General features: G+C 47.6%; 1 protein-coding gene across 5 annotated transcripts in view; it reads left to right on the top strand.

The window, feature by feature from the left end:
• Positions 1–77: 77 nt before the first annotated feature.
• The window catches only part of TK2 (thymidine kinase 2, mitochondrial), a 40,457-nt gene continuing 15,452 nt past the window's right edge, over positions 78–25,082 (top strand). The window contains exons 1-6 of one of the 5 annotated variants that reach the window (XM_011932111.1): positions 78–961; positions 1,846–1,940; positions 7,132–7,206; positions 12,320–12,373; positions 19,838–19,927; positions 22,202–22,275. In XM_011932111.1, the coding sequence (XP_011787501.1) occupies positions 19,844–19,927; positions 22,202–22,275 (158 nt within the window). In that variant the 5' untranslated portion in view covers positions 78–961; positions 1,846–1,940; positions 7,132–7,206; positions 12,320–12,373; positions 19,838–19,843. The remainder of the gene's footprint in view (positions 962–1,845; positions 1,941–7,131; positions 7,207–12,319; positions 12,374–19,837; positions 19,928–22,201; positions 22,276–25,082) is intronic. The other 4 variants (XM_011932107.1, XM_011932108.1, XM_011932110.1 and 1 more) reach the window with 4 other exon arrangements.

A 25,082-nucleotide genomic window follows, 5' to 3' on the forward strand; every position in this document is an offset into this window, starting at 1 on the left:
GGGTGCAGCGCGGAGCCTGGCCTTCGGGTAACGCGCGTCTTGGTCCCGCCTCCCAGGAGCCCCTATGTGCCCACCTACTCCCGGCGCCTGGGCTCCCGGAACCCACCCGAGCCCGAAGCGCCTCCTCCGAGGCGCGGGTTTTCCTCCCCGGCTGTGGCGGGGGCGGGGGCGGCCATCGGCAGTTACCCGGGCGCTAGACCGCAGCGAGCGCGGGGGGCGATGGGGTTCTGCGCCCGGCTCTTGTTCTGGGATGGGAAGAGAGGCGTTAAAGAGCAGCCCAAACTCGGGTCCCCCGACCCATTTCCTGGCCCGATTCTTTCGGCCTTGGGGGCGATGGGGACTGGGAGCTGCCCTAAGCCGATTCTCCTCACACTCTGGTGCCAGCGTAGGGGAAGGAGGTTACACCCCCGGCGCTCTCCTGCCCTCCCCGGGAGTGGGGACCCACTCAGAAACGGGTCACTCTTACACCCGGGTTCTGGTGTCCGCCATATGGCTGTTGAGAGAACCTCTTGTGGGGCGGATGGGTAGCGATGCCCCCCCTGGGCCTAGAGGAACACCTGCGTCCCAGGCCCAAACCCATGCCCGCCGCCCACTCTTCCCCGTGCACCGCGAGTGGAGGCTGCTCTGCCTTTCCACTTGCTTAACACCCAGTCTGTGAAGATCTAAATAGATAACGTGGAAAATACAAAGTACAATGTAGTAAGTGAAAGAACTCCAGCACACTGGGGACCCAAGCAGCCGCAGCCCAGGGTGGCACATCGGCGAGACGGTGGTACGCGCCTCCAACCTTGGAGGGCGCCCAAAATGGAAAATATTTTTAGGCCAGGGAGTGAGCATACAAATTAGTGTTTTTGTGGTCATGTAGCAAATTAGGGCAGAGGAGAGTTATTTAAAAGTGAGTTTAAAAACTGATTTCCTTTCTTTTGTAGATAAAGAACGGGAAAAAGAGAAAAAATCAGTGGTAAGTCCCTCTTTTATGTGTGCTGTCCAGGATAATATTTATTTTTTTGAAGAGGAGAGAGAAAAAAGCAGAGTAAAAAGCAAAAATACAAGAGAATCTCCAGGGAGAAGGAAGTCTGTCACCCTCCCAGGAGGCCACCTCTGTTACCAATTTCTTCTATCTTTCCCCAGAGTCTGCACAGGTAGGAGCACACAAGTATTTGTATCCTTCAGATAGATTTGGTTAAAGCTTAAGGGATGATTGTGAAAGTATTTGAAAAACCCTCATTATGTTACGGGGAAGGTCAGTTTCATCTTGGGTTGGGCAGCTCAGATGTGAGGGAAGTTCTGTCGACCACCACTCTCTCTCCCCAGTGCTGAGACTGGTGGGTGGGCAGGGGATCAGAGAGAAACCTTGAGGGTCCACATATGTGGGTTCAGTCATCAGGGTAGCTTTGAGATGCTGGCTCTGGGCTGGGGCTGTGACTAGTGTGAGGTTGAAGGTCAAAGGAGGGTCAGGTTGGTGTCCACCGGGATGTTGGGTGCTTTACTGGCTGGGGTAGGGAGTGATATTTTGGTCACCAACCAAGGCTCAATTCCTTAAGAGAACTGAAAGTCCCTAGCTCCTGTGGCTGGAAAGGGGGTGGCTAGGCAAGTGGTGGCAGGAGTACCGTGGCTGGCATCTGCAGAGGGTAGAGAGTGTGGGCAGGCCCCCAGGGTGCTCAGGGTGATAGAGAGCTCTTGGGAAGTAGTGAAATCACACAGAGAGGATTGAAATGCTTGAGATTTGTGGAAGTTTGTTGAAATTAGGAGAAGGATATGCCAGCAGGTGCCATAGAAGGGGAGGGAAATGCAAAGTTGAGCTGGATGGTAATTAATGTATTATTGTTTGTTTATATATTTAAGAGACAGGGTCTTGCTGCCTTGCCCAGGCTGGCCTCCAACTCCTGGGCTCAAGTGATTCTCTGGCATCAGCCTCCTGAGTAGCTGTGAGGACAAGTGTGAGCCACTGTGCCTGGCTATTTATTAATTATTGAGCTAGCATTGATGTGAGCTGGGCCTGTTCTCTGTGCTTTTTGGGTATGGTTTGATGTGCCCCCAGACACACAGTAGCTAGTTCATAGAAAGTGGTATGGAGCCTGCATTCAGGCTCAGGACTGTTTGTAACCATTCAAGTCCTGTGAGCTCCTGTGTGGGAGGCACTGGGCTAGGACCTGGGGACCTGGCAGTCAAACAGCCCTGACATTTGGGAATCTGCGGTCTGTCTGATGGGGGAGGTCTGTCTGATGGGGGAGATAGCAGTAACTAGGAGAATGGTGGAACTAGAACAGCAGTGAGCATGGGTGCTGTGAGTAGGGGAGCTGATGACTGAGAGGAGCTTTGGGCAGCGCCTTATTGCCTGCTGGGAGATGGAGGAGAGTTTGAGGCAGGAGTGTTGTAACAGGTACAAGTCACAGAAGAAAGAGAACCTGCAGGCCTGGGCATGTGGCCAGTCCCTAGAGAGGCAGCTGGGGAGGGCTGGGGGGTAGGTGCAGAGGGACTGCGAATAGGTCTTAAAACCCAGAGTCACTGAAGGGCTTTACCCCCACCGGGCACCATCCGGGTTGCCTCTCAGGGAGCGATGTGAGGGACCACAAGTGGAGGGCCCAGCTGGGCCAGACTGGAAGGAGAGAGACCTTAAGTAAACTAGAGATGGCACAGAGCCTGCAGCTGAGTGGGAAAGCAGGGCCTAGGGGAGTTGTTGGTTGGTTGACTGGTGTTGCTGGGTGAGGAGAGATGTCCAGAGTGTTGATGGTGTCTGGGTGGATAGTGCAGCCATCACATGGCACAGTTTACAATATCAAATAATTGAGTATCACAACAAAATTTTTTAATGAAATAGCTGGACAGAACAATATCCAACAGAGCCATGCCTAATGGCTCATACCTGTAATCGCAGCACTTCGGGAGGCCAAGGTGGGAGGATCACTTGAGCTCAGGAGTCTGAGACCAGCCTGGGCAACGTGGCAAAATGCTGTTTCTACAAAAAATACAAAAAATTAGCTGGGCATGGTGGTGTGTACCTGTAGTCCTAGCTACTCGGGAGACTGAGGTGGGAGGTTGTTTGAGCCTGGAAGGTCAAGGCTGCAGTGAGCTGTTATTGCATTGCTGCACTCCATCCTGGGCAACAGAACGAGACCCTGTCTCAAAAAAAAAAAAAAGAAAAAAAAAAAAAATCAAATAGTAGGGAGTTCAATAAATTGTGACAGATCTTATGTAATGGAATATGTAAAGCCATTAAAAACCATGTTTTTGAAAAATAGTGACCTGGGAAGGCACTCACTATGTAAAAGATGAAAAAAAAAATAACAAAACCAATAAAAGTATATGAAGGGTGATCCAAATGAAAGAAAAAAAAAAACTGCCCTTAGGAAACAAACAGGAAAGAAATATAAACATTAATGCCGAAATTCTCAGTCTAGTTAAGAGATAGTTGTGGGGTTAACAAGGAGCATGTAAGAGAGAGTTTGGGGTATGATGGGGTAAAAGTGTCTTCCCTTAGTTATTTGAATGTTAAATTAGCTGGGTTCCTTTTTAAAACAGCTTTACTGAGTTATAATTTGCATACCACAAAATTCACCCATTTTAAGTGTGTAATTCAATGATTTTTAGTAAATTTGCAGAGTAAACAGCACTACAGGGTAAACGCCACTACAATCTAATTTTATTTTATTTTTATTTTTTATTTTTTGAGACAAGGTCTGGCTCCGTTGTCCAGGCTTGAGGACAGTGGCACAATCACGGCTTACTGCAGCCTCGACTTCCCAGGCTCAGGCGATCCTCCCATGTCAGCCTTCCAAGTAGCTGGGACTACAGGCACATACCACCATGCCTGGCTAATTTTTGTATTTTTAGTGGAGACAGGGTTTCACCATGTTGGCCAGGCTGGTCTCGAACTCTTGCCCTCAAATGATCCCCTGCCTCGGCCTCCCAAAGTGCTGGGATTACAGGCCTAAGCCACTGCGCCTGGCCACTGAGAATGTATTTCTTAGCACAAGAATGCTTAATTTCCATTTTTAGAAAAGATTAAATATTGTTATTTATAATAGGGATGGATGGCTCATCACAGTTTCAGTTATAATCATGGAAAATTGGACTTAAGGCCTCACAGCAGAGGAAAATGGAGATAAATTGTAGTGCAGTCACAGAGCGTTGGGCCAGGCCAGCCATGTGCTCCCATAGCGTGGGGACCACCTCCTTTTCACAGTTTCTTGTTGCTTTCCTCCACACACTCATGAGCTCTTTGGCCGTTGCAGTGGGGTCCTGAGTATACAGTACCTGGCACAGCATAGGCCTTCAATAAGCAGTTGAAACGTGCTCAAAGATGAGGACTGTATAGAAAATATTTGGCATGAAATATGCTCACATGTCATGGGGTTTATCTCTTAGTATTGGGATTATGGTGATAGTTTCTCCTTTTTGATTTTCTGTATTTTCTTCAATGGGCATGCACTCCTCATAATATTTTTAGACATCACTTTAAAAAGAAATGTAAAGACTCCCTTTGCTTGCTTCCTGTTCTGCCTTCCATTTCAGGGGAACTTTGTGAGATTCTTCCTGTGTTGCCTGCTCTAAATCGGAGGGCAGATTGGCTGGGCTCATTCAGGGCCTGACATTCACCAATTCTTCAGGATTTCATGCTGGGAATAGGAACACGTTTCTGGGAGAAGGGCTTATCTGAACAACCTGTTAAAATGCTTGCAATGAACAGGAAAGAAAAAAGGCTATGTAGAATGATGTCTAGATTGAGCTCTTTTTATATATCTAGGAAGAGGAAAAGTTTTCTTTAAAGAACAGTAAAAAAATTAAATCCATTAGTGCCCTAATGGGGTCTTTTCATGCCCTTTTATTCATTCCCTTGGGTTCATTTTGTAGTTCGGGGCTCGAAAGGAGTGGGCTGGGAGGGACCCAGGATGGGAGAGTGGCCTTGTGTCTCCTGGATACCTGTTAGGATCAAGGCAGGAGGAACCTTCTCCACCAGCTGACAGAGTTCTAGTTGCTGGGGAGACTTGAGTGGGGTGGTGTGAGACGGCCCACTGTGACCTGGTGTTTATGTGAGGTGTGACTGAGGCTCCATCAGGAGTTGTGAGAAGGGGCCTGGATGTGAATTCTAACTCTGATGCTTCCCTTGCCAGGTCTGGCACTTGGGCAAGTTACCTATGTTGCCCAGGTTTCTCTGGGTGCCTCCAGCCTGAATGCAGAGGAAGAGGCCTCTGTGCAGCAGGTCGGGCCCCTCTCTGACTGTGTGTGCCCCTGGAGGATGTCTATCATGTGTTCTCAAGGGCCAGTTTGTCTTCTTATGTATTGGAGCTGCCCGTTCCCTGTGGCCATCTGCTGGAGCCAGAGCCACTGGGCCTGTGTCATCAGCAGTGCCTGGCTGAGCAGAACTTGGTCAGAATCACTGGGCCACAGATCAGGGGCTCAAGCCTAGAGTCTGATTTAGAGGGTCAGGATGCTACCTGGTGCCACCTCATGTTTAACCAGCTCCTCTGGTGTATCTGAAGCAGGCATCTGTGGGCTAGACGTGAAGCTCTGCTCCAGCCTTGTGGTGCCCAGCCTTGCCTGCACATTGAAATTCGCCTGGAGCGCTTTAAAAGTTACTGAGGCTTGGCCGGGCGCGGTCGCTTACGCTTGTAATCCCAGCACTTTGGGAGGCAGAGGCAGGAGGATCACCTGAGGTCAGAGTTCAAGACCAACCTGACCAACAGGGAGAAACCCCGTCTCTACTAAAAATACAACAATTAGCCAGGCGTAGTGTCGGGCACTGGTAATTCCCAGCTACTCAGGAGGCTGAGGCAGGCGAATCACTGGAACCTAGGAGGCGGAGTTTGTGGTGAGCTGAGATTGTACCATTGCACTCCAGCCTGGGCAACAAGAGCAAAACTCTGTCTCAGAAAACAAAACCAAACAAACAAAAGCCCCCCAAAAGTTATTGAGGGTTGGTCAGGCGTGGTGGCTCACGCCTGTAATCCCAGCACTTTGGGAGGCTGAGGTGGGTGGATCACCTGAGGTCAGAAGTTTGAGACCAGCCTGGCCAACATGGTGAAACCATGTCTCTACTAAAAATACAAAAAATTAGCCGGGTGTGGTGGTGGGCACCTGTAATCCCAGCTACTTGGGAGGCTGAGGCAGGAGAATGGCTCGAACCCAGAGGCGGAGGTTGCAGTGAGCCGCGATTGCGACACCGTGCTCCAGCCTGGGTGACAAGAGCAAAACTGTCTCAAAGAAAAAAAAAAAGTTACTGAGGCTTGAGTCTCACTCTAGAGATTGTGATGTAATTGGTCTGGGCCGTGGCATCCCTGTAGAGATTTTTAAAAGGTCCCAGGTGGTCCTAGTGTATAGCCAGAGCTGAGAACTGCTGCCTTCTCTCCCTAAGATGAGTTACTTCTAGGATGCTCCTTGGTCTTTGGTATAGGTAGGCCCCAGATGGCTGTTTCTGGCCCCTCCCACTAGTGCCATGACCCCCTTTCCCTCCCAGGTGCAGTCAGTGTGAGCAGAGTCTAGGTTCAAGCTGTTCTTGCTTTATTGTCTTCTACAAGCCTCATTTTTCTTTTCTGTGAAAAATGTTAGGACTTACCCTTCTCAGGTTTCAGTGAGGTTACATGTGCTAATGGTGTGTTACCCGTCTCAGGGATTGGCCTGTGACAAGGTACTTAACAAAGTCCTTGCTCTTTTTTTCTTCTCCCCTTTCCTAATAGTTCCCAGTCAGTGACCAAGTGCTTTTTTTTCTGTAAAGCAGTGAATTCGATTCTAGATAACGTGTGTGTGTTTCCTAGCCTCAGAGCCATCGCTTAGGCTCTCGTTAAGGAGGCAGGACACTTAGGCCTAAAATCTAATAGTCTGTGGGGTTGAACTAGGGAAGGGCAGAGCTGGGCTGGGCAGACAAGCTGTGTATGGTTTAGGAGTTGACGTAAGGGAGGGTCTGGTCTCGGGGGACCAACTTGAGCCTGTCACTCGGGGAGGGTCGGCTTGTCTGTTATTACTAACAATGGGACCTTGCCAGTTTCCTGAGGAGGGATTTTGGTTTACATTTGAAAATCTAATACTGAACCATTTATGCTGTTCACCTGAGCCCTTTCCCTAGCCATCATTCCCTGAGGTTTCCCTGGTCGCTTGAGTTCTGGCTCTAATGTGCATTTGTCTTTTTGCCAGATCTGTGTCGAGGGCAATATTGCAAGTGGGAAGACGACGTGCCTGGAATTCTTCTCCAACGCGACAGACATTGAGGTATGGCCTCCACGCTAGGTTTGAAGGAAGCCGAAACCTAGGACTTTCCTATTGATGGCTCTCTCTTGTTACTGCAGAAGCTACAATTTCTATACTTTTATAGTCATTTTCTTTCCTTCTTCCCTTTCCTGTTTTTACTTCTGTTAGAAATATATGTATGGCCAGGTGTGGTGGCTCATGCCTGTAATCCCAGCACTTTAGAGGCTGAGAGGGGAGGATCACCTGAGCCCAGTAGTTTGAGAGTGGCCTGGCCAACAAATTATCCCCTTGATGGGATAATTTATAGAGGGTGTGGACTAACCTTGTCCAATAGGACTATAATTTGAGCCACAAGTGCAAGCCACAGGTGTAATTTAACATTTCTAATAGCCTCATTAAAAAAATGAAAAGGGCCGGGTGCCATGGCTCAAGCCTGTAATCCTAGAACTTTGGGAGGCGGAGGCAGGTGGATCGCTTGAGCCTAGGAGTTCCAGGCCAGCCTGGGCCACATGGCGAGACCCCATCTCTACAAAAATATGCCAGGCATGGTGGGGCGTGCCTGTAGCTCCAGCTACTTGGGAAGCTGAGATGGGAGGATTGCTTAAGCTCGGGCAGAGTTTGCAGTGAGCTGAGATCACGCCATTGCACTGCATCCTGAGCAACAGGAGTGAAACCGTGTCTCCCACAGAAAATAAAAAGGACATTTTATTTCACATAACATATGCCAAATGTGATCTTGTCAACATTTAATCAATATAAAAATCACCAATGAGCTATTTTGCATTCTATCTTGTTATACTAAGTCTTTGGCATGTGATACTGGTTGAGCATTCGTTATCTGAAGTGCTTGAGACCAGAAGTGTTTTAGATTTCAGAATTTTTCAGATTTTGGAATATTTGTGTAAATGTAATGAGATATCTTGGGGATGGGACCCAAGCCAAAACACGAAATTAATTTATGTTTCATATATAGATAGCCTGAAGGTAATTTTATGCAATATTTTAAATAATTTTGTGAATGAAACAAGTTTGTCTTAAGTATTTATGTGTGGAATTTTTCATTTGAAGTGTCATATTGGTTTTCAGAAAGTTTTGGAGTTTGAAGCATTTAGGATTTTGGATTTTTCAATTAGGGATGCTCAAACTGTTTATAAAATAAGTGTAACTTAGAGCATATCTTAATTTGGACTAGTCACATTTCAAGGTCTTAATAGCTGCTTGTGGCTCATGGCCACTGTATTGGACAGTGCAAGTGTTGACTGCCCTAAAGTCTGGTTAGGAAAAGAGTCTACATGAGTAAGAAGAAAGGTCAGGCTATTGAGCAGGGCCAGAAGTGTGACATCCAAGACAGCAATGTCTGAGCAGTGGGTATTATTACTATGCATAGGCAATTAATTTAATTTCTAGTTCATTTAAAGCATAGTCACTAAAACTAACTTCAGAGATGTTTAAGAATCATCTCTACACTAAGACATTGACCTGTCTTCCTTGTGCTAGATTTAAGTGGTATAATCTTCTCTATTGATGGCTCTCTTTTGTTACTACAGAAACTACAATTTCTATACTTTTATAGTCATTTTCTGTCCTTCTTCCCTTCCTTTTCTGTTTTTACTTCTGTTAGAAATATATGTATGGCCAGGTGTGGTGGTTCATGCCTGTAATCCCAGCACTTTAGAGGCTGAGTGGGGAGGATCATCTGAGCCCAGTGGTTTGAGAGTGGCCTGGCCAACATTACGAAACCACATGTCTACAAAAAATACAAAACTTAGCTGGATGTGGTGGCACGTGCCTGTAGTCCCAGCTGCTCAGGAGGCTGAGGTGGGAGGATTATTTGAGCCCAGGAGGTTGAGGCTGTGCTGAGCCATGATTATGCCATTGAACTGCAGCCTGGGTGACAGAGTGAGGCCCTGTCTCAAAAAAAAAAAAAAAAAAGAAAAGAAATATATATATATATACTTTGACAAAAATAATAAACATTATATAGCCCTTGTCCTGCTGTGTTCATGTGCTGCTGTGTAGGAAAGAGTTAACATAGCAGACCTAAGACTGCTGCCCTTTGGAAACACCTGCTTGCAAGGGTGGTCTTTGACTGGCATCTGGGAACTTAGATCTTGGGAGTGCCCCCACCATTCCTAACTGATAACAGACTCTCTGCCTAAACTGTTTCTCCAAACAGTGTGGTTTATGCTGACACTTGCTTTCTTCCTTGGAGTGTGGAATTTTGGTACATGTCAGGAAGTGGCTGCCTGCATGGCTGAGCGCTGATGAAAACCTTAAACTCCCAGGTTCAGGCCAGCTTGCCGGCTAGACAACATTTCACATGTATTGTCACATCTTGTTGCCTGGGGAATTCAGTGTGTACTGTGCAGTTCCTCTGGGAGAGGACCCTTGGAAGCTTGTGCCTGGTTTCCTCCAGACTTTGTGCCCTGCCCTTTTTCCCTTTGCTGATCCTTTTTTCTTTTGCTTTCTTTTTTTTTTTTCCCCTGAGATGGAGTCTCGCTCTGTCACCCAGGCTGCAGTGCAGTGGCATGATCTCAGCTCACTGCAACCTCCACCTCCCGGGTTCAAGCAATTCTCCTGCCTCAGCCTCCCAAGTAGCTGGGATTACAGGCGCCCACGACCATGCCTGGCTAATTTTTTTTTTTTTAGTAGAGATGGGGTTTCACCATGTTGGCCAGGCTGGTTTCAAACTCGTGACCTCAAGTGATCCACCTGCCTCAGCCTCCCAAAGTGCTGGGATTACAGGCGTGAGACACTGCACCTGGTCCCGTTTGCGGATCTTGTTTTGTGTCCTTTCGGTGTAATCCATCTTAGCTGTGAATATGACTGCGTGCCGTGTCCTGTGAGTTCTCATGGATCATCAAACCTGGGGAGGAGGGGGGTCTTGGGGACTCTTGACACCTGTCCTGGGGAGGAGGGGGGTCTTGGGGACTCTTGACACCTGTCCTGAGTGATATGACTCTTAATGGCACTTTAGAAGTGCTTATAGTCTCACTGAAGGCCTTGGAGCCGATTAACAACAATGATAGTTAACATCCAATGAGTATAATGCTATTTGCTCAGCACTGTGTTAAGGTTCATCATAAATACTAAATGATCTCATCCTCCCAAGAAGAGTCCCTCTGAGGTAGGTACCATTTTTACCACAGTTTTAGATGAGGAAACCATGGCTCAGTGAGGTTAAGTGGCTTGTCCAGGGTCACTTGGCCAGTGTGTGATACAGCCAGATCCCAGCCCAGGCTGTCTGGCTGCAGGGGCCACACCCTTGTTTGGTTCTTCTGTGCTATGAAGAGCTTTCTTGGCTTTAGGAAGACCACTCTCCCTTCAGATCTGAGCTCCATGTCCCCTGACCTTCCCAGCGAGGTTATGCTTCCTGATGGAGCATTCCCTGGCCGCTCTGTACCTCTCTTTTATACCACTTCTTGGGGTTTGAAAACATGTTGGCTTCTATGATTGCCTGAGTAATGTCTGCTTCCCCTGGTAGGCTTAAGTTTCTGTGAAGGCAAAGGCTGGGCTGATTTTGCTATTGTTGTATCCTCAGTGCCTAGCATGGGTATCTGGCACACAGTGGGCACTCAATAAATATTTGTTGGGTGACAATGCTATGGATGAAGCACCCCTGAACTGGGTCGGGGAGCAAGGCTCCTTGTGACCCAGACTCTGGTGGGCCTGTGTGGTGTTGTGTATGCTCCTTAGGGGCTGGGAAGAAGATCTAGAAGAAGGAGAGGGGGTTTGAGACGGGCAGTGGGAGGGCATATTTGAACTGGATTTTGAAGGGTGTATAGGAGTTTTCCATGTGATGAAAGTTGATGTGAAGTGGGATGGGGTGGGAATGCTGGGCAGAAGAAACAACATAAGCAAAGACACAGAGGTGTGAAGGGTGGGGGGTGATCCCTTCCCTTTCCTTCCCTTCCTTCCTTCCCCTCCTTTCCCCTCCTCTCCCCTTCCCCCCCCCTTCCCTCCCCTTGCCTCTCCTTCTTTCCTTTTTGAGACGGACTCTTGCTCTGTCACCCAGGCTGGAATGCAGTAGTGTGATCTTGGCTCACTGCAACCTTTGCCACCTGGGTTCAAGTGATTCTCCTGCCTCAGTCTCTCGAGTATCTGGGATTACAGGCTTGTGCCACTATCTCTGGCTAATTTTCGTATTTTTAGTAGAGATGGGGTTTCACCATGTTGGCCAGGCTGGCCTTGAACTCCTGACCTCAAGTGGTCTGCCTGCCTCGGCCTCCCAAAGTGCTGGGATTACAGGTATGAGCCACTGTGCCCAGCCAGGGTGGTTACTTTTCAGGAGTTCCATGCATTGCCTGCCTTTGGTCTTTTGTCACCTATGGCCCCTCACATGTACTCTGAAAGTTCCCAGATGAATCCTGGCACTCTGAAGATCTTGGGCCCAAGAACACCATTTAAGTCTTTTCTAGCGCACACCTGCATACCCAGAAAGGCTCTAGCAGAGTCTGGGGTTGTCCCAGATTTGTGTGTCTAGACCACAGATGGAGGCTCTAGAAATGCCCAGCAGAGATCCTGATATGTGTCTGAAAACACACAAGATGTTGGAGAAATTGGCAGTCATCCTAAAAGGTACAAACAGGACCAGAGGGAAAGAATGCCTCCAAACCAGTGAGACAGGAAGCATACTAAAGAAACAGGGACTCTCAGCAGTCTGCGCACCCAATGCAGTGATCAGAGGCAGGAAATGGAGGCAGGTGGCCTGCCCAGGCCTAGCCCTGTCCAGTGTCCCTCCTGGCTTCTCCCACCCACCTGCCACCTTGATGTGGTAGGCAGGCAGGGCTGGGATAGAATACATAGAAGAGGGATGGACAGAGCCAGCTCTGACCTTGGGGAGGCTACCAGGGCAGTAGAGAGGTAGGACGTACCTATGCTTGGCACATTGGGTACAGGGATGGATAGAGTTGTTCTCAGGATGTTTCTGGAAGTAATGTGAGGAAGCGGTGTCTAATCTAGAGTTGTGACCTCACAGGGGTTGTCAGCTATTTTGGCCTACCTTGGGCACCCAAATTTGGATAGTCTTTTTCTCTCTTTTTCCCTTCTCTCCTTGCTTTCCCCTCAACACTTACACACTTTTACAGGATTCAGCACTGAGAAGCAGCAGTTCTGATGTTTTCTTTCCTTCCAGGTGTTAACGGAGCCTGTGTCCAAGTGGAGAAATGTCCGTGGCCACAATCCTCTGGTGAGTGGGTTGTTGGTTGCATGAACCCCCGGCTTCCCCTTAAGCACCCGAGAATGGTGATGCCTCTGCCTGAGCCCGAGACTGCCCAGGCATCCTCTATGCTCTTAGCTGAGTTGGAGAAGACCAGGGAGGGACAAGCAGAAAATGGTGGCATGTTGGTGTTCTGAGGTCAAGGATCTCTGAGGCCTGAGTGGCTAGGCACAGAGCCCAGGAACTTCCTATCAGCTATCCCATACTATTCCCAGTGGCCAACCTTAGCCACTAGGGGTGTTCATTTCTTGTTGCTCATTCCAGCCCTCCCCTCCCCTAGAAGAAACCTATCAGAACCCAGGACTTCTCAGACCTAACCCCCCAGGACCTATCTCTAAGTAACCAGGATCCTTGGTGGACACCTGACTTGGGTTTGCAACTTGGCCCTGTCTAGTAACAGGGGCTGCCTCTGGCTTACCTGGAAGCCGCCAGCCTGCTTTCTCAAGGGTGAACCTAGCAACAGGTGTTGTAGTGTGCTGTGGCCCTTCCTCCACCTTCCCCATTTTGAGATTCTGCTCTGGCTGCTTGAGAGAGATGGGTAGAATCTGGGTCCTGCAAGAGAGAGCTTTAGAAGGGGATGTTGGTTCTGAGCTCCCCTCCCATGAGGTAGGGATGATTAGTCTCATTTTTCAGTTTAGGAGATTGCACTGAAATAAGTTGCCTGAGGTCACACAGCTAGTAAATGGACTTGGAAGCCTGTGCTGCCCCCTGATTTTTTTTTTTTTTTTTGAGATAGAGTTTCAGTCTGTCTGTAGACTGGAGTGCAGTGGCGCAATCTCGGCTCACTGCAACCTCCACCTCCCGGGTTCAAGCGATTCTTCTTCCTCACTCTCCTGACTAGCTGGGACTACAGGCACCTGCTACCATGCCCAGCTTATTTTTGTGTTTTTAGCAGAGACAGGGTTTCAGCATGTTGGCCAGGATGGTCTCGATCTCCTGACCCACGTGATCCACCCACCTCAGACTCCCAAAGTGCTGGGATTACGGACGTGAGCCACCGTGCCTGGCCATGCCCCCTGATTTTTAGCAACACAATTGGCATCTCCTGTGTGGTTCATTAGACTCCGAGTTCTACCAGGAGCAGGGACTGTGTCTACTTTGTTCACTGTTATTTGCTAAAACCTAGGCGCACTGCCTAGCACTTAGTAGGGGCTTGTGCATTCATCCATTCATTCAACCAATATTCAGTGCTTGTCAGCCACGTGGCAGACACTGTTCTGGATGATACGGCAGTGAGAAATTCGAAGCTCTTGCTCTCCTGCCCCTAGTATTCCAATGTGGGGAGGCAGAAGACAAACATATAATCTGGTGGGTGGTGATAGGAGCTAGGAAGAAAAACTAAGGCAGGTGAAATGGTGTAAATAAGGCAAAACCTCTCAGTCTTTCAATAAAGAATCCTAAAGAGACATGAGAAGAATTTCTTCTCTGCATTTGCGAGAAGATGGAATGCCAGTCATCTTCTTTGAATATCACAAAAAAACCTCTGTAACATTCATATTCTCTAGAAGCCAAGGAGGAACCCAGGCTCGGTTATTAAGTAAGACAACTAGAGTTGCAGGTGTTAGGGATCATAAGTGACATTTCCCAGGACAAAATCACAGCCTCAGAAGTCTGAGTGTCCTTGTTACAGATAGCCTTTTCAATGAGAGTTTCCTAATAAAAAATGCAATAGAAGTAGCTATTTTTATGTAAGTTTCCACTCTAGACCAAAAGAAAGATCGATACTTTGAAAAATCTTAATTCATTACTTTATCTGAATTGGTTTTCTGATGCAGAAAGGTGACTGTTTCTGCGGCCATCAGGCAAGAGGGAGTGTTTCTCCTAGCCTTTATGAGATTTTCTCTCAACTGCTGTCAGAGGAGTCTGCAGTTCTTAGTGAAGAGCACTGGAGTTTCATTAGTTTGCACCAAGAGAAAAATGAAAAGCAAAAATGAGGAAAAGGCTGGGTATGGTGGCTCATGCCTGTAATCCCAGCATTTTGGAAGGCCAAGATCAGAGGATTGCTTGAAGCCAGGAGTTTGAGACCACCCTGGTCAACATAGTGAGACCCCCATCTCTAAAAGAAATAAAAAATAAATAAAATTAATTTAAAAATGAGGAAAAGAGCAGAACAGGTTTCTTAGCAAGTACGCTGGAGCATGAAGTGTTTTGCACCTAGAGGGGATGGAGAGTGATTGAGTAGGTGGGTGGGCTTCTGTTTTACATGAGATAAGTAGGGAACGTGTCTATGATAAGGTGCCTAAACATGAGGGTGTGAGCACTACAGATACCTGGATGAAGAGTGTTTAGGCAGAAGGCGCTGCAGATGCAAAGGCCCTGAGGTGGGACCATGCTTGGCGTGTTTGAGGAACGCTAAGTAAGCTCATGTGGTTGGAAGCCAACCAGACCAGAGGGAGAGTTGTAGGAAATGAGAGAAGGCCCTGTGGGCCATGATAAGGGTTTGGATTTCATTCTGCTTGCAATGGGAAGCCACTGGAAGGTTCTGAGCAGGGGAGTGGCAAGAACTGATTTAGGTTTCACAGACTCACTCTGGTGGCTGGATAGAGAACAGACTACAGAGGGCTCAAAGACCATTCACTGAATGACTTGTGCGCATGTTCCTTGGTGATTTTATTTTCTGAATTTCCAAAGAAAAGGAATTTATTTTTTACAGTTAGAGCAGCTGAGAAGTCCAAGGTTGAGGGGGTGCATCTGGTGAGGGCTTTCTTGCTAGTGGGGACTCTTCAAAGAGTTCTGAGGTGGTGCAGGGTGTCACATGGTGAGGGGGCTGAGCGTGCTAGGTCAGGTCTCTCTCCCTTTTCTCATAAAGCCACCAGTGTAAGATAACCCATTAACCTATTAATCCATGAATAGATTAATCCATTCAAAAGGGCTGTGCACTCATGACCCAATCATTTCTTAAAGGCACCACCTGCTACGTACTGCCACACTGGGGATTAAGTTTCCAACACATGAAATTTGGGGGATTCATTCAAACCAAAGCATTACTTTTTAAAGATTATCTTTTTTTTTGAGACAGAGTCTGGCTCTGTCGCCCAGGCTGGAGTGCAGTGGCGCGATCTCGGCTCACTGCAAGCTCCGCCTCCTGGGTTCACTCCATTCTCCTGCCTCGGCCTCCCGAGTAGCTGGGACCACAGGCGCCGCCACCATGCCCGGCTAATTTTTTGTATTTTTAGTAGAGATGGGGTTTCACTGAGTTAGCCAGGATGGTCTTGATCTCCTGACCTCGTGATCCTCCCGCCTTGGCCTCCCAAAGTGCTGCGATTACAGGCGTGAGCCACTGCGCCCAGCCAAGATTATCTTAAAGAGCTTAACTTTTTTTAAAATTTAAAACGTATTTATTTATTTATTTAGAGAGTCTTGCTATATCACCCAGGCTTGAGTGCAGTGGCACAATTATAGCTCACTGTAACCTTGAACTCCTGGGCTCAAGTGATCCCTCTGCCTTGGGCTCCCAAAGTGCTGGGATTATAGGCATGAGCCATTGCACCTGGCTCTCTTTTCTTTATGCTAGAAACATTCAAATTATTTTCTCATAGCTTTTTTTTTTTTTTTTTTTGAGATGAAGTCTCGCTCTGTCACCCAGGCTGGAGTACAGTGGCATGATCTTGGCTCACTCCAACCTCTGCCTACCAGGTTCAAGTGATTCTTCTGCCTCAGCCTCCCAAGTAACTGGGATTGCAGTCATGTGCCACCACGCCCGGCTAATTTTTTTGTATTTTTTGTAGAGATGGGATTTCAACATGTTGGCCAGGCTGGTCTCAAACTCCTGACCTCAAGTGATCTGCCTGCCTCAGCCTCCCAAAGTACTGGGATTACAGGCGTGAGTCACCGTGCCTGGCCTCTTCTAGCTATTTTGAGATGCACAACAGGTTATTGTAAACTATCGTCACCCTATTGATCTATCTAACACTAGGTGTTACTTCTTCTATCATGCCATATATTTGTACCCTTTAATCACTGCTCTTCATCCCCCTCTCTCCCCTACCCCTTCTGGCCTCTGATAACCAGTAATCCACTCTGGAACTCCTGACCTCAGGTGGTCCTCCCACTTTAGCCTCTGAGTAGCTGGAATTACAGGCTCAAGCCGCCGAACCCAGCAACTGTCTAGCTCCATGAGATCCGGTTTCTTTTTTAGCTCCCACATATGAATGAGAACATATGATGTTTGTCTTTCTGTGCTTGGCTTATTTCACCTAACCTAATAACCTCCAGTTCCAACCATGTTACTGCAAATGGCAAGATTTCATCCTTCTTCATGGCTGAATAATATTTCATTATGTGTATTTACCACGTTTTCGTTAACCATTCATCATTGATAGGCACTTAGGTTGATTCCATACTTGGGCTACTGTGAATACTGCTGTAACAAACGTGGGAGTGCAAATATCTTTTTAATATACTGATTCCCTTTCATTGGAATATATACCCGATAGTGGGATTGCTGGATCACATGGTAGCTGTATTTTTAGTTTTTTGAGAAACCTTCATACTGTTGTCCATAGTGGCTGTACTAATTTACATTCCCACCAAATGTGTATGAGGGTTCTCCTTTCTCCACACGTATCGCCTGTCTTTTTGATAAAAGTCTTTTTTTTTTTTTTTTAAACAGAGTCTTGCTCTGTTACCCAGACTGAAGTGCAGTGGGGCATGATCTCAGCTCACTGCAACCTCCACCTCCTGGGTTCAAGCGATTCTCCTTCCTCAGCCTCCTAAGTAGCTAGGATTACAGGTGTGCACCGCCACACCCAGCTGAATTTTTTTTTTGTATTTTTAGTAGACGGGGTTTTACCATGCTGGCCAGGCTGGTCTTGAACTCCTGACCTCAGGTGATGCACCTGCCTCAGCCTCCCAGAGTGCTGGGATTACAGGCCTGAGCCACCGCCCCTGGCCTGATAAAAGCCATTTTGACTGGGGTGAGATGATATCTTGTTGTACTTTTGATTTGCTTTTCTCTGATTATTAGTGATGTTGAGCATTTTAAAATATACCTGTTGGCTATTTTTACGTCTTCTATTGAGAACTATCTATTCAGATTTTTTGCTAATTTAAAAATCAGAATTTTTTTTTTCCCTACTGTTGAGTTGTTTGAGCTCCTGATATATTCTGGTTATTAATCCTTTATCAGATGGGTAGCTTGCAAACATTTTCTTCATTCTTCGAGTTATCTCTTCACTTCGTTGATTGTTTCCTGTGAAGCTTTGTAGCTTGATTTAATCCCATTTGTCTGGTTTTGCTTTAGTTGCCTGTGCTTTTGGGTCTTACACAGAAAAATCTTCACCCAGACCAATGTCCTGGAGCATTTCCCCAGTGGTTTCTCTTAGTAGTTTCTTAGTTTCAGGTCTCAGATTTCTAAGTCTTTAGTCTGTTTTTGATTTGATTTCTGTGTATGGTGAGAGATAGGGGTTTAGTTTCAGTTGTTCTGCATATAGTTATTCAGTTACCCCAGCACCATTTATTGAAGAGATTGTCCTTTCCCCACTGAATGTTCTTGGTGCCCTTGTCAAAGATGAGTTGGCTGTAAATGCGTGGATTTATATCTGAATTCTCTATTCTGTTCACTGGTCTTTGTGTCTGTTTTTATGTGGGTACCATGCTGACGTGGGTACTTACAGCATTAAAACATTTTTTTTTTTGAGACAGGGTCTTGCTCTGTCACCCAGGCTAGAGCACAGTTGGCATAATCATAGCTCAATGTAACCTTGAACTCCTGGGCTCAAGCGATCCTCTTGCCTCAGCCTCCAAGTAGCTGGGACTACAGGTGTGCACCACCATGTCTGGCTAAATTTCCTTATTTTAATTTTTTAGAGACGAGGTCTCACTTTGTTGCTTAGGCTGGGCTTGAATTTCTGACCTGAAGCAACCCTCCCTCCTTGGCCACCCAAAGTAACAGGATTACAGGCAAGAGCCAGCGCACCCAGCTGTTACTACAGCTTTGTAGTAAATTTTGAAGTCAGGCGGTGTGATGCCTCCAACTTTGTTTTTTTTTTTTTTGCTTAGGATTGCTTTGGCTATTTGGGGTCTTTTGTGGTTTCATATCAATTTTAGGATTTTTCCTATTTTTGCAAAGACTGTCATAGGTATTTTGATAGAGATTACATTGAATCTGTAAATTGCTTTGGGTAGTATTGTCATTTTAACAATATTTGTTCTTCTAATCCATGAGTGTAGAATATCTCCTTTTTTGTGTGTGTTCTCTTCAGTTTCTTTCATCAGTGTTTTATAGTTTTCCTTGTATAGATCTTTCACTTCTTTGGTTAAATAGATTCCTAGGTATTTTACATTTATTTATTTATTTATTTATTATTTATTTTTTGAGACAGAATCTCACTCTGTCGCTCAGGCTGGAGTACAGTGGTGCAATCTCGGCTCACTGCAGCCTCTGCCTCCTGGGTTCAAGCAATTCTCATGTCTCAGCCTCCACAGTAGCTGGCATCACAGGTGTGCGCCACCACACCTGGCTAATTTTTTTGTATTTTTAATAGAGACAGGATTTTGTCATGTTGGCCAGGCTGGTCTTGAACTCCTGGCCTCAAGTGATCCGCCCGCCTCAACCTCCCAGAGTGCTGGGATTACAGGCATGAGCCACTGTACCTGGCTGTTATTTTATATTCTTTGTAGCTATCGCAAATGGGATTCCTTTCTTGATTTCTTTCTCAGATTGTTCACTGTTGATGTGTATACGTGCTACTGATTTTTGTATGTTGATTTGATTCCTGCAGTATTACTGAGTTCGTTCATCAGTTCTAACAGTTGTTTGGTGGAGTCTGTAAGGTTTTTTTTTTTTTTGGTAACTTCAACTTTTATTTTCATTTTGGGGGGCTACATGTGCAGGTTTGTTACCTGGGTGTATTTCACGATGCTGAGTTTTAGGGTATGATGGATCGCATCAAGTAGGTACTGAACATAGTACCCAATAGGTACTTTTCAACCTTTGCCCCCTCCCTTCCTCCCCACTCCAGGAGTCCCCAAAGTCTATTGTTGCCATCTTTATGTCCATGAGTACCCATTGTACCCTCTTATAAGTACCCACTTAAAGTGAGAACATGCAGTATTTGGTTCTCTGTTCCTGCATTAATAAGCTTAGGATAATGGCCTGAGTCTTTAAGCTTTTCTAAGTGTAAGATCATGTTGTCTGTGGACAAGGTTAAGTTGACTTCTTCCTTTCCAATTTGGATGCCCTTCATTTCTTTGGCCTAATTGCTCTGGTCCCTTGGAGACTTTCCATAGGCTCCTATTATAGCTGTTACCGTACCGTCCTCTAATTGTTTCAGTGTCTGCCTTTGTCCAGAGCCCTGTGATCATGCTGGGTTCATCTTCAGCCCCAACCCTGCGTGTGTAGATTTCTTGAGCTGTCCTTCAGTGCCTTGTGAGACCAGGGTCCTCCTGCAGATGCCACTCTGACGGAAAGTGCTGTGTTTTCCCTTCTTGCAGGGCCTGATGTACCAAGATGCCTCTCGCTGGGGCCTTACGCTACAGACTTATGTGCAGCTCACCATGCTGGACAGGCATACTTGTCCTCAGGTACGTTTCAAATGCTCAGTTTCAGCCTTCTTAAACATTTTCTTCAGACTTGGGGTATGTGATTGCTAGGAAGGAAAACTTCACAAGGAAGCCAGGCTAGGCCTTCAGAGCTGTGCAGGCCTCTCTGTGTGGGGCCAAGGTCACTGGCTTCTGCAGTTCTCTTCTGACCAGCCTCTAGTGCCCCTACCCACAAACCTCAGCCAGCCAGGTGGTGCCCCCGTCAAGTCAGGACCACTGCTGGACTCAATGCTGTTAACTTAGTTCTTCTCAAAGTGTGGTCCCTGGACCAGCAGCAGAAGCATCACCTGGAAACTTGTTAGAAATGCACATTTTCAGCTGGGTGTGGTGGATCCCACCTGTAATCCCAGCACTTTGGGAGGCCGAGGCATGCGGATCACCTGAGGTCAGGAGTTCAAGACCAGCCTGGCCAACATGGTGAAACCCCATCTCTACTAAAAAATACAAGAATTAGTCTGGCGTGGTGGTGCGCACCTATAATCCCAGCCACTTGGGAGGCTGAGTGAGGAGAATGGCTTGAACCCGGGAGGCGGAGGTTGCAGTGAGCTGAGATTGCATTACTGCACTCCAGCTAGGGTGACAGAGTGAGTCTCCATCTCAAAAAAAAAAAAAGAAATGCAAATTTTCTGGTCACATCCCAGACCTGCTGAGTTATAAATTCTAGGGATGAGGCCCAGCAATCTGTGTTTTATCAAGCCCTCCAGGTGACTTGAATGCATGCTTTGTTTGTTCTCATATTTGAGAACCACTAATTTAACCTTCATGGGGTCTGGCTCTTAGTTCAAATTCTTGAGACAAAGAATTTGATTGGTTCAGCTTTGGTCAGGTGTCCAGCCCTGGTTCAATCAGGTGTTGGGTACAGGACCCCAAGGCACAAACATGGCTGCTTAGGCGTATTCCATCAGTGAGGGTGCATCTAGAGACAGTCTCTTAGAAGAAAGGGGGCTGAGGAGGTCCTGATCGGCACCTATGTTTCAAGGCTGTAAGCACAACCTATGATGCCAGCTTTAAGGCTCTGCATGAAGGAGACAGACTATCCCTATAGCACTTAACACTGGCACAGCTGCTGGACTGGACAGTTTAGTCCCAGTCTGGGTACCTGCAACAATAGCTACCATTCTTCTGTAAATCTGTCTTTTAAAACTGAAAGATGTGAGCGGGATCCTTTTGGTGAGTAAAAATTTCCATCTCCCCAAATATCTGTCTAAATGACACAAATCCACAAATCAAAAGATCTGAGATTAGCGCATTTTGCCTTTGCTAATCTGCTTTTCCTGAGCAGACACTCAATTGCAAACCTAAGTTGTATCTAATGGTATTTGGATAGGAAGGGATGTAAGTGTGCTCCTCTATTTAAGGAAATCTACCTTGGGAGGCAGAGAGAGATGGACAGACCAGGAAGGATGAGCAGAAGGAGACAGAAGGATGAATGGGGAGCTAGGAAGTAAGGAAAGAGAGGATGGAAGAATGGAAAGGAAGATGGATGGGCAGAGGACGGATGGACAGAGGGACAGCAGGGAGAGGGAAGAAATGCCTGGGTTATGGCTTTGAATCTGCCTCGGATTTGTTGGCCCAGGTCCCATGGGTGCTGTGGGCCATGGCCAAGTGAGAGTAGTGTTTGTCTGCCTGGCATCAAGGGTCAGGCACCTTTTGCTTCCCAGAGGAACGCTGGACAAAGGGCAAGATTGTCTGTAGAGGGTGTGAGCATCCTGGCAGAGAGGGGCGCTGTCAGGCTGTCTTCCTCCCTCTTGGGCGTTGTCCTTCCCAGTTTCCATGGGCAGAGCCCCCAGAACGTCACCCTCAACCTGACCCTCGTGGGACTGTACCTCATGCATGCGGTCCCTCCACTTAAGCAAAGTCACCCTATTTAGGTCCGTGATAGTCACCACATGTTGCCTCAACTGGACAGCTTTGGACGGTTTCTCCAGCGCATGGCCATGTTCCAATTGAGCCTCACCTCCCATCAAAGAGGCGGCTGCTGATGAGCCCTCAGCCTCAGCATTGCTGGGCCATGTATGCAGCTTTGGGGTGTGGGGCAGGTCAGGGTGGAAGGGGCACATAGCCTGAGCCTGGTGGCAGATGTGGTTTCTCCTCCTGGCAGGGGAGTGAGGAGGTCCTCCTGCCTCACTCTCTCCTCCGCCTTGATTCTCATATTCAGCGAAGTCCCCAGGCAGGGGAAGTAACAGACATTTCTCAAGGCCTCCTGGCTGTCTCCTCTTCCCCTGAGTTTGTGATTCTCTTTTTGTTTTCCTTTAGGTGTCATCTGTACGGTTGATGGAGAGGTCAATTCACAGCGCAAGATACATTTTTGTAGAAAACCTGTATAGAAGGTACTGTAGTTTGCATCATTGATAATTGATTAAACCACTAATTTTTCAAAATGAAATAGAAACTTGTTTATTTGATTGACAGATATGGAGTACCCGCTGTTGTATCAGTTAACCACTGCCATAGCAACGTGGTATAACAAACAGCCACTAGTCCTCATGGCAGACAGCTATCTGCATTCATTGCCCAGTCAGCCAGGTTGGTCACCAGGCAGCTCTGCTGACCTTGGCTGGGCTCAATGAGATGTCTGGGAATCAGCTGATGTAGAAGGGCCTAAGCAAGGGTGACTGAAGGTGGCTTATTTCTCTTCCTCTTGCCTGTCACCCTCCTTCTGGGACCAGCAAACCAGCCCAGGTGTCCACTTCTCACGGTGACAGAGGGTAGAAGCAGCAGCAGAGATGCAAGGACATGTCTTCAGGCCTCTGCTCCAAGTTAGCTAACATTCCATTGGCCAAAGCAGGTCACATGGTCACATGAGCCCAGGGTGGAAAGGTGGGAGGGTCCAGTGAGTTACACAGCAGGGTGTAAGGCTATAGGGAAGGGTGGAGAGTTGAGCAAGTCAGACGCATAGTATGCATCGCATTTGTTGTGTTTTTCGCTAAAAGCTTCCCTCATGAGAGCAGACTCTGTGATACATACCTAGTTAGGGGGCTTCTGGTGGCCTGTGAGTGCCAAGGGCTCAGGCATGGGGCCCTCCATCCCTGTGCTCAGAGACTGCTGATTTCTCAGGGTCTTGGGGAAATGGGTTGCAGACCCCACCTGTCCCCGCTGTGAGCGTGGGATACTGCTGTCCCTCCCTCTCAGAGCTGTTTGGATGTCAGCGCTGAAGGCCCTTCCTCCCAATCTCATCTGCAGCTGCCTTCCTAAATGTTGCCCTGTCTCCTAGCCCTCCCCGACCACCCTGTCTAGATAGGGCAAGCTCCTTGTTAGTCTTTGTTTCGTTTTTGGTTTTGATTTTTGTTTTTTGAGGCAGGGTCTGGCTCTATCACCCAAGCTGGAGTATGGTGGCACGATCTCAGCTCACTGCAACCTCCTTCCCCCAGGCTCAAGCCATCCTCCCGCCTCAGCCTCCCAAGTAGCTGGGACTACAGGCACACACCACCACGCCTGGCTATTTTTTTTTGTATTTTTAGTAGAGACAGGATGTTGCCCAGGTTGGTCTCGCACTCCTGGGCTTAAGTGATCCTTCTGCCTCGGCCTCCCAAAGTGCTGGGTTTACCAGTGTGAGCCACTGTGCCTGGCCCCCTTGTTATTCTTAATGACTACCTTCTGTTAGTTTTCTTTGTAGTATTTAAGGCAATCATATGAAATTATTTAAACAATTATGACCTACAAAAATGGCAGTTTTGTGTGGTTCAACTTAGTATGTGTCTAATTGTTTATTGCCTGCCCCGCCCCCCCACACCGGACCATGAGCTCCTAAGGGCAGGCACCAAGTTTGGTGTCCTTGCCTAGTGTGGACCCAGCACAGAGCGAGCTCCTGGTTGTTACTTGTTAGCTATTGTTGGGTGAGGGGACCTGTGACTGTGCTTTGGTCTCCAGCCCAGCTTGTTCCCCAGGCTCTGGCTCCCTGCTGTTTTGTACCTTTCATTTGAGGGGCCACTAAAAAGGCTTCTCCTAGGAGCCCTGAGCTGCCATGGATCATACCTTTGAGCCTGTATCACCCCCTGAAAATGAGAGCCTCTGCTCAGAGCATCAGAGCAATGCTGTAGGCTCAGGGGCTGGCAGCCAAGGTGAGTCCTGGCTGTGGCTTTGCCCCCTGACCTCAGACTTTTCTTGTGGGCTGCAGCTTGCCCTCTCAGCAGGTGGCATTCCTGACCTTAGAGCCCCATTTTTCACCTGACAGCCTGGGTTTCCAGGTGTCCACTGCTAGGTTTATCCAGCCCTCTGCCCTCCTTAGCTCCTGCTCTTTAGCACCTCAGCCAGAGGGAGGACAGGCAGGACAGAGGAGAGCGAGAGCAGAAGGGAGCTCCTGTTATGTTTGTGTACTGCTCTGATTAGAACTGTAGCCCGAGGCAGAGGTTGCAATGAGCCGAGATCACACCACTGCACTCCAGCCTGGGCAACAGAGCGAGACTCTTGTCTCAAAAAAAGAACTATAGCCCGAGGAACAGATCTTGGTGGTGGGGTACGATTACCTGTGAACCTCACAGAGTGGGGCTGTGTCTGTCTGTTAATCACGTTCAGCTTGGCCTGTTCTGTGTGGGGCCAGTGACTCTTGTTGCTTTTTTTTTTTTGAGATGGGCTTGTGCTCTGTCACCCAGACTGGAGTGCAGTGCCATGATCATGGCTCGCTGTGGCTTTGACGTCCTGGGCTCAAGAGATCCTCCCACTTCAACCTCCTGAATAGCTGGGACTATAGCACATGTCACCATTTCTGGTTAATTTATTTCTTATTTTTTGTAGAGACAGTCTCCCTGTGTTGCCCAGGCTGGTCTCAAACTCCTGGGCTCAAGTGATCCTCCTGCCTCAGCTTCCCAAAGTACTGGGATTACAGGCATGAGCCTGATTATAGCTGTGCTTGGCCTGATGGCTCTTTTTGAAGCAAGTAATCTGGAATGGAATGGCCAGAGGTTAAGGGGAGAGGATAGAGTGTGGCATTTGGTGGGCCTGGGTTCTATCCTGGCTCTGAAGTTTGCTCTGTTTATGAGCAAGACCAAGTTTCTAAATTTCTCTGAGCCCATCTCTCATCTCTGATTCCTCTCATCCATCTTTGAAGAGCCTTTTGACCTGCTGCCTCCTTCATGTCTTAGGACCCTTTTGCGGGTCCTTGCCCACCTTGGTCTTTATTAAATTTGTGAGTTCCCCA

Source organism: Colobus angolensis, unplaced genomic scaffold (genome assembly GCF_000951035.1).
Source record: "Colobus angolensis palliatus isolate OR3802 unplaced genomic scaffold, Cang.pa_1.0 Scaffold93, whole genome shotgun sequence".
NCBI classification, from domain to species: Eukaryota; Metazoa; Chordata; class Mammalia; order Primates; family Cercopithecidae; genus Colobus; species Colobus angolensis.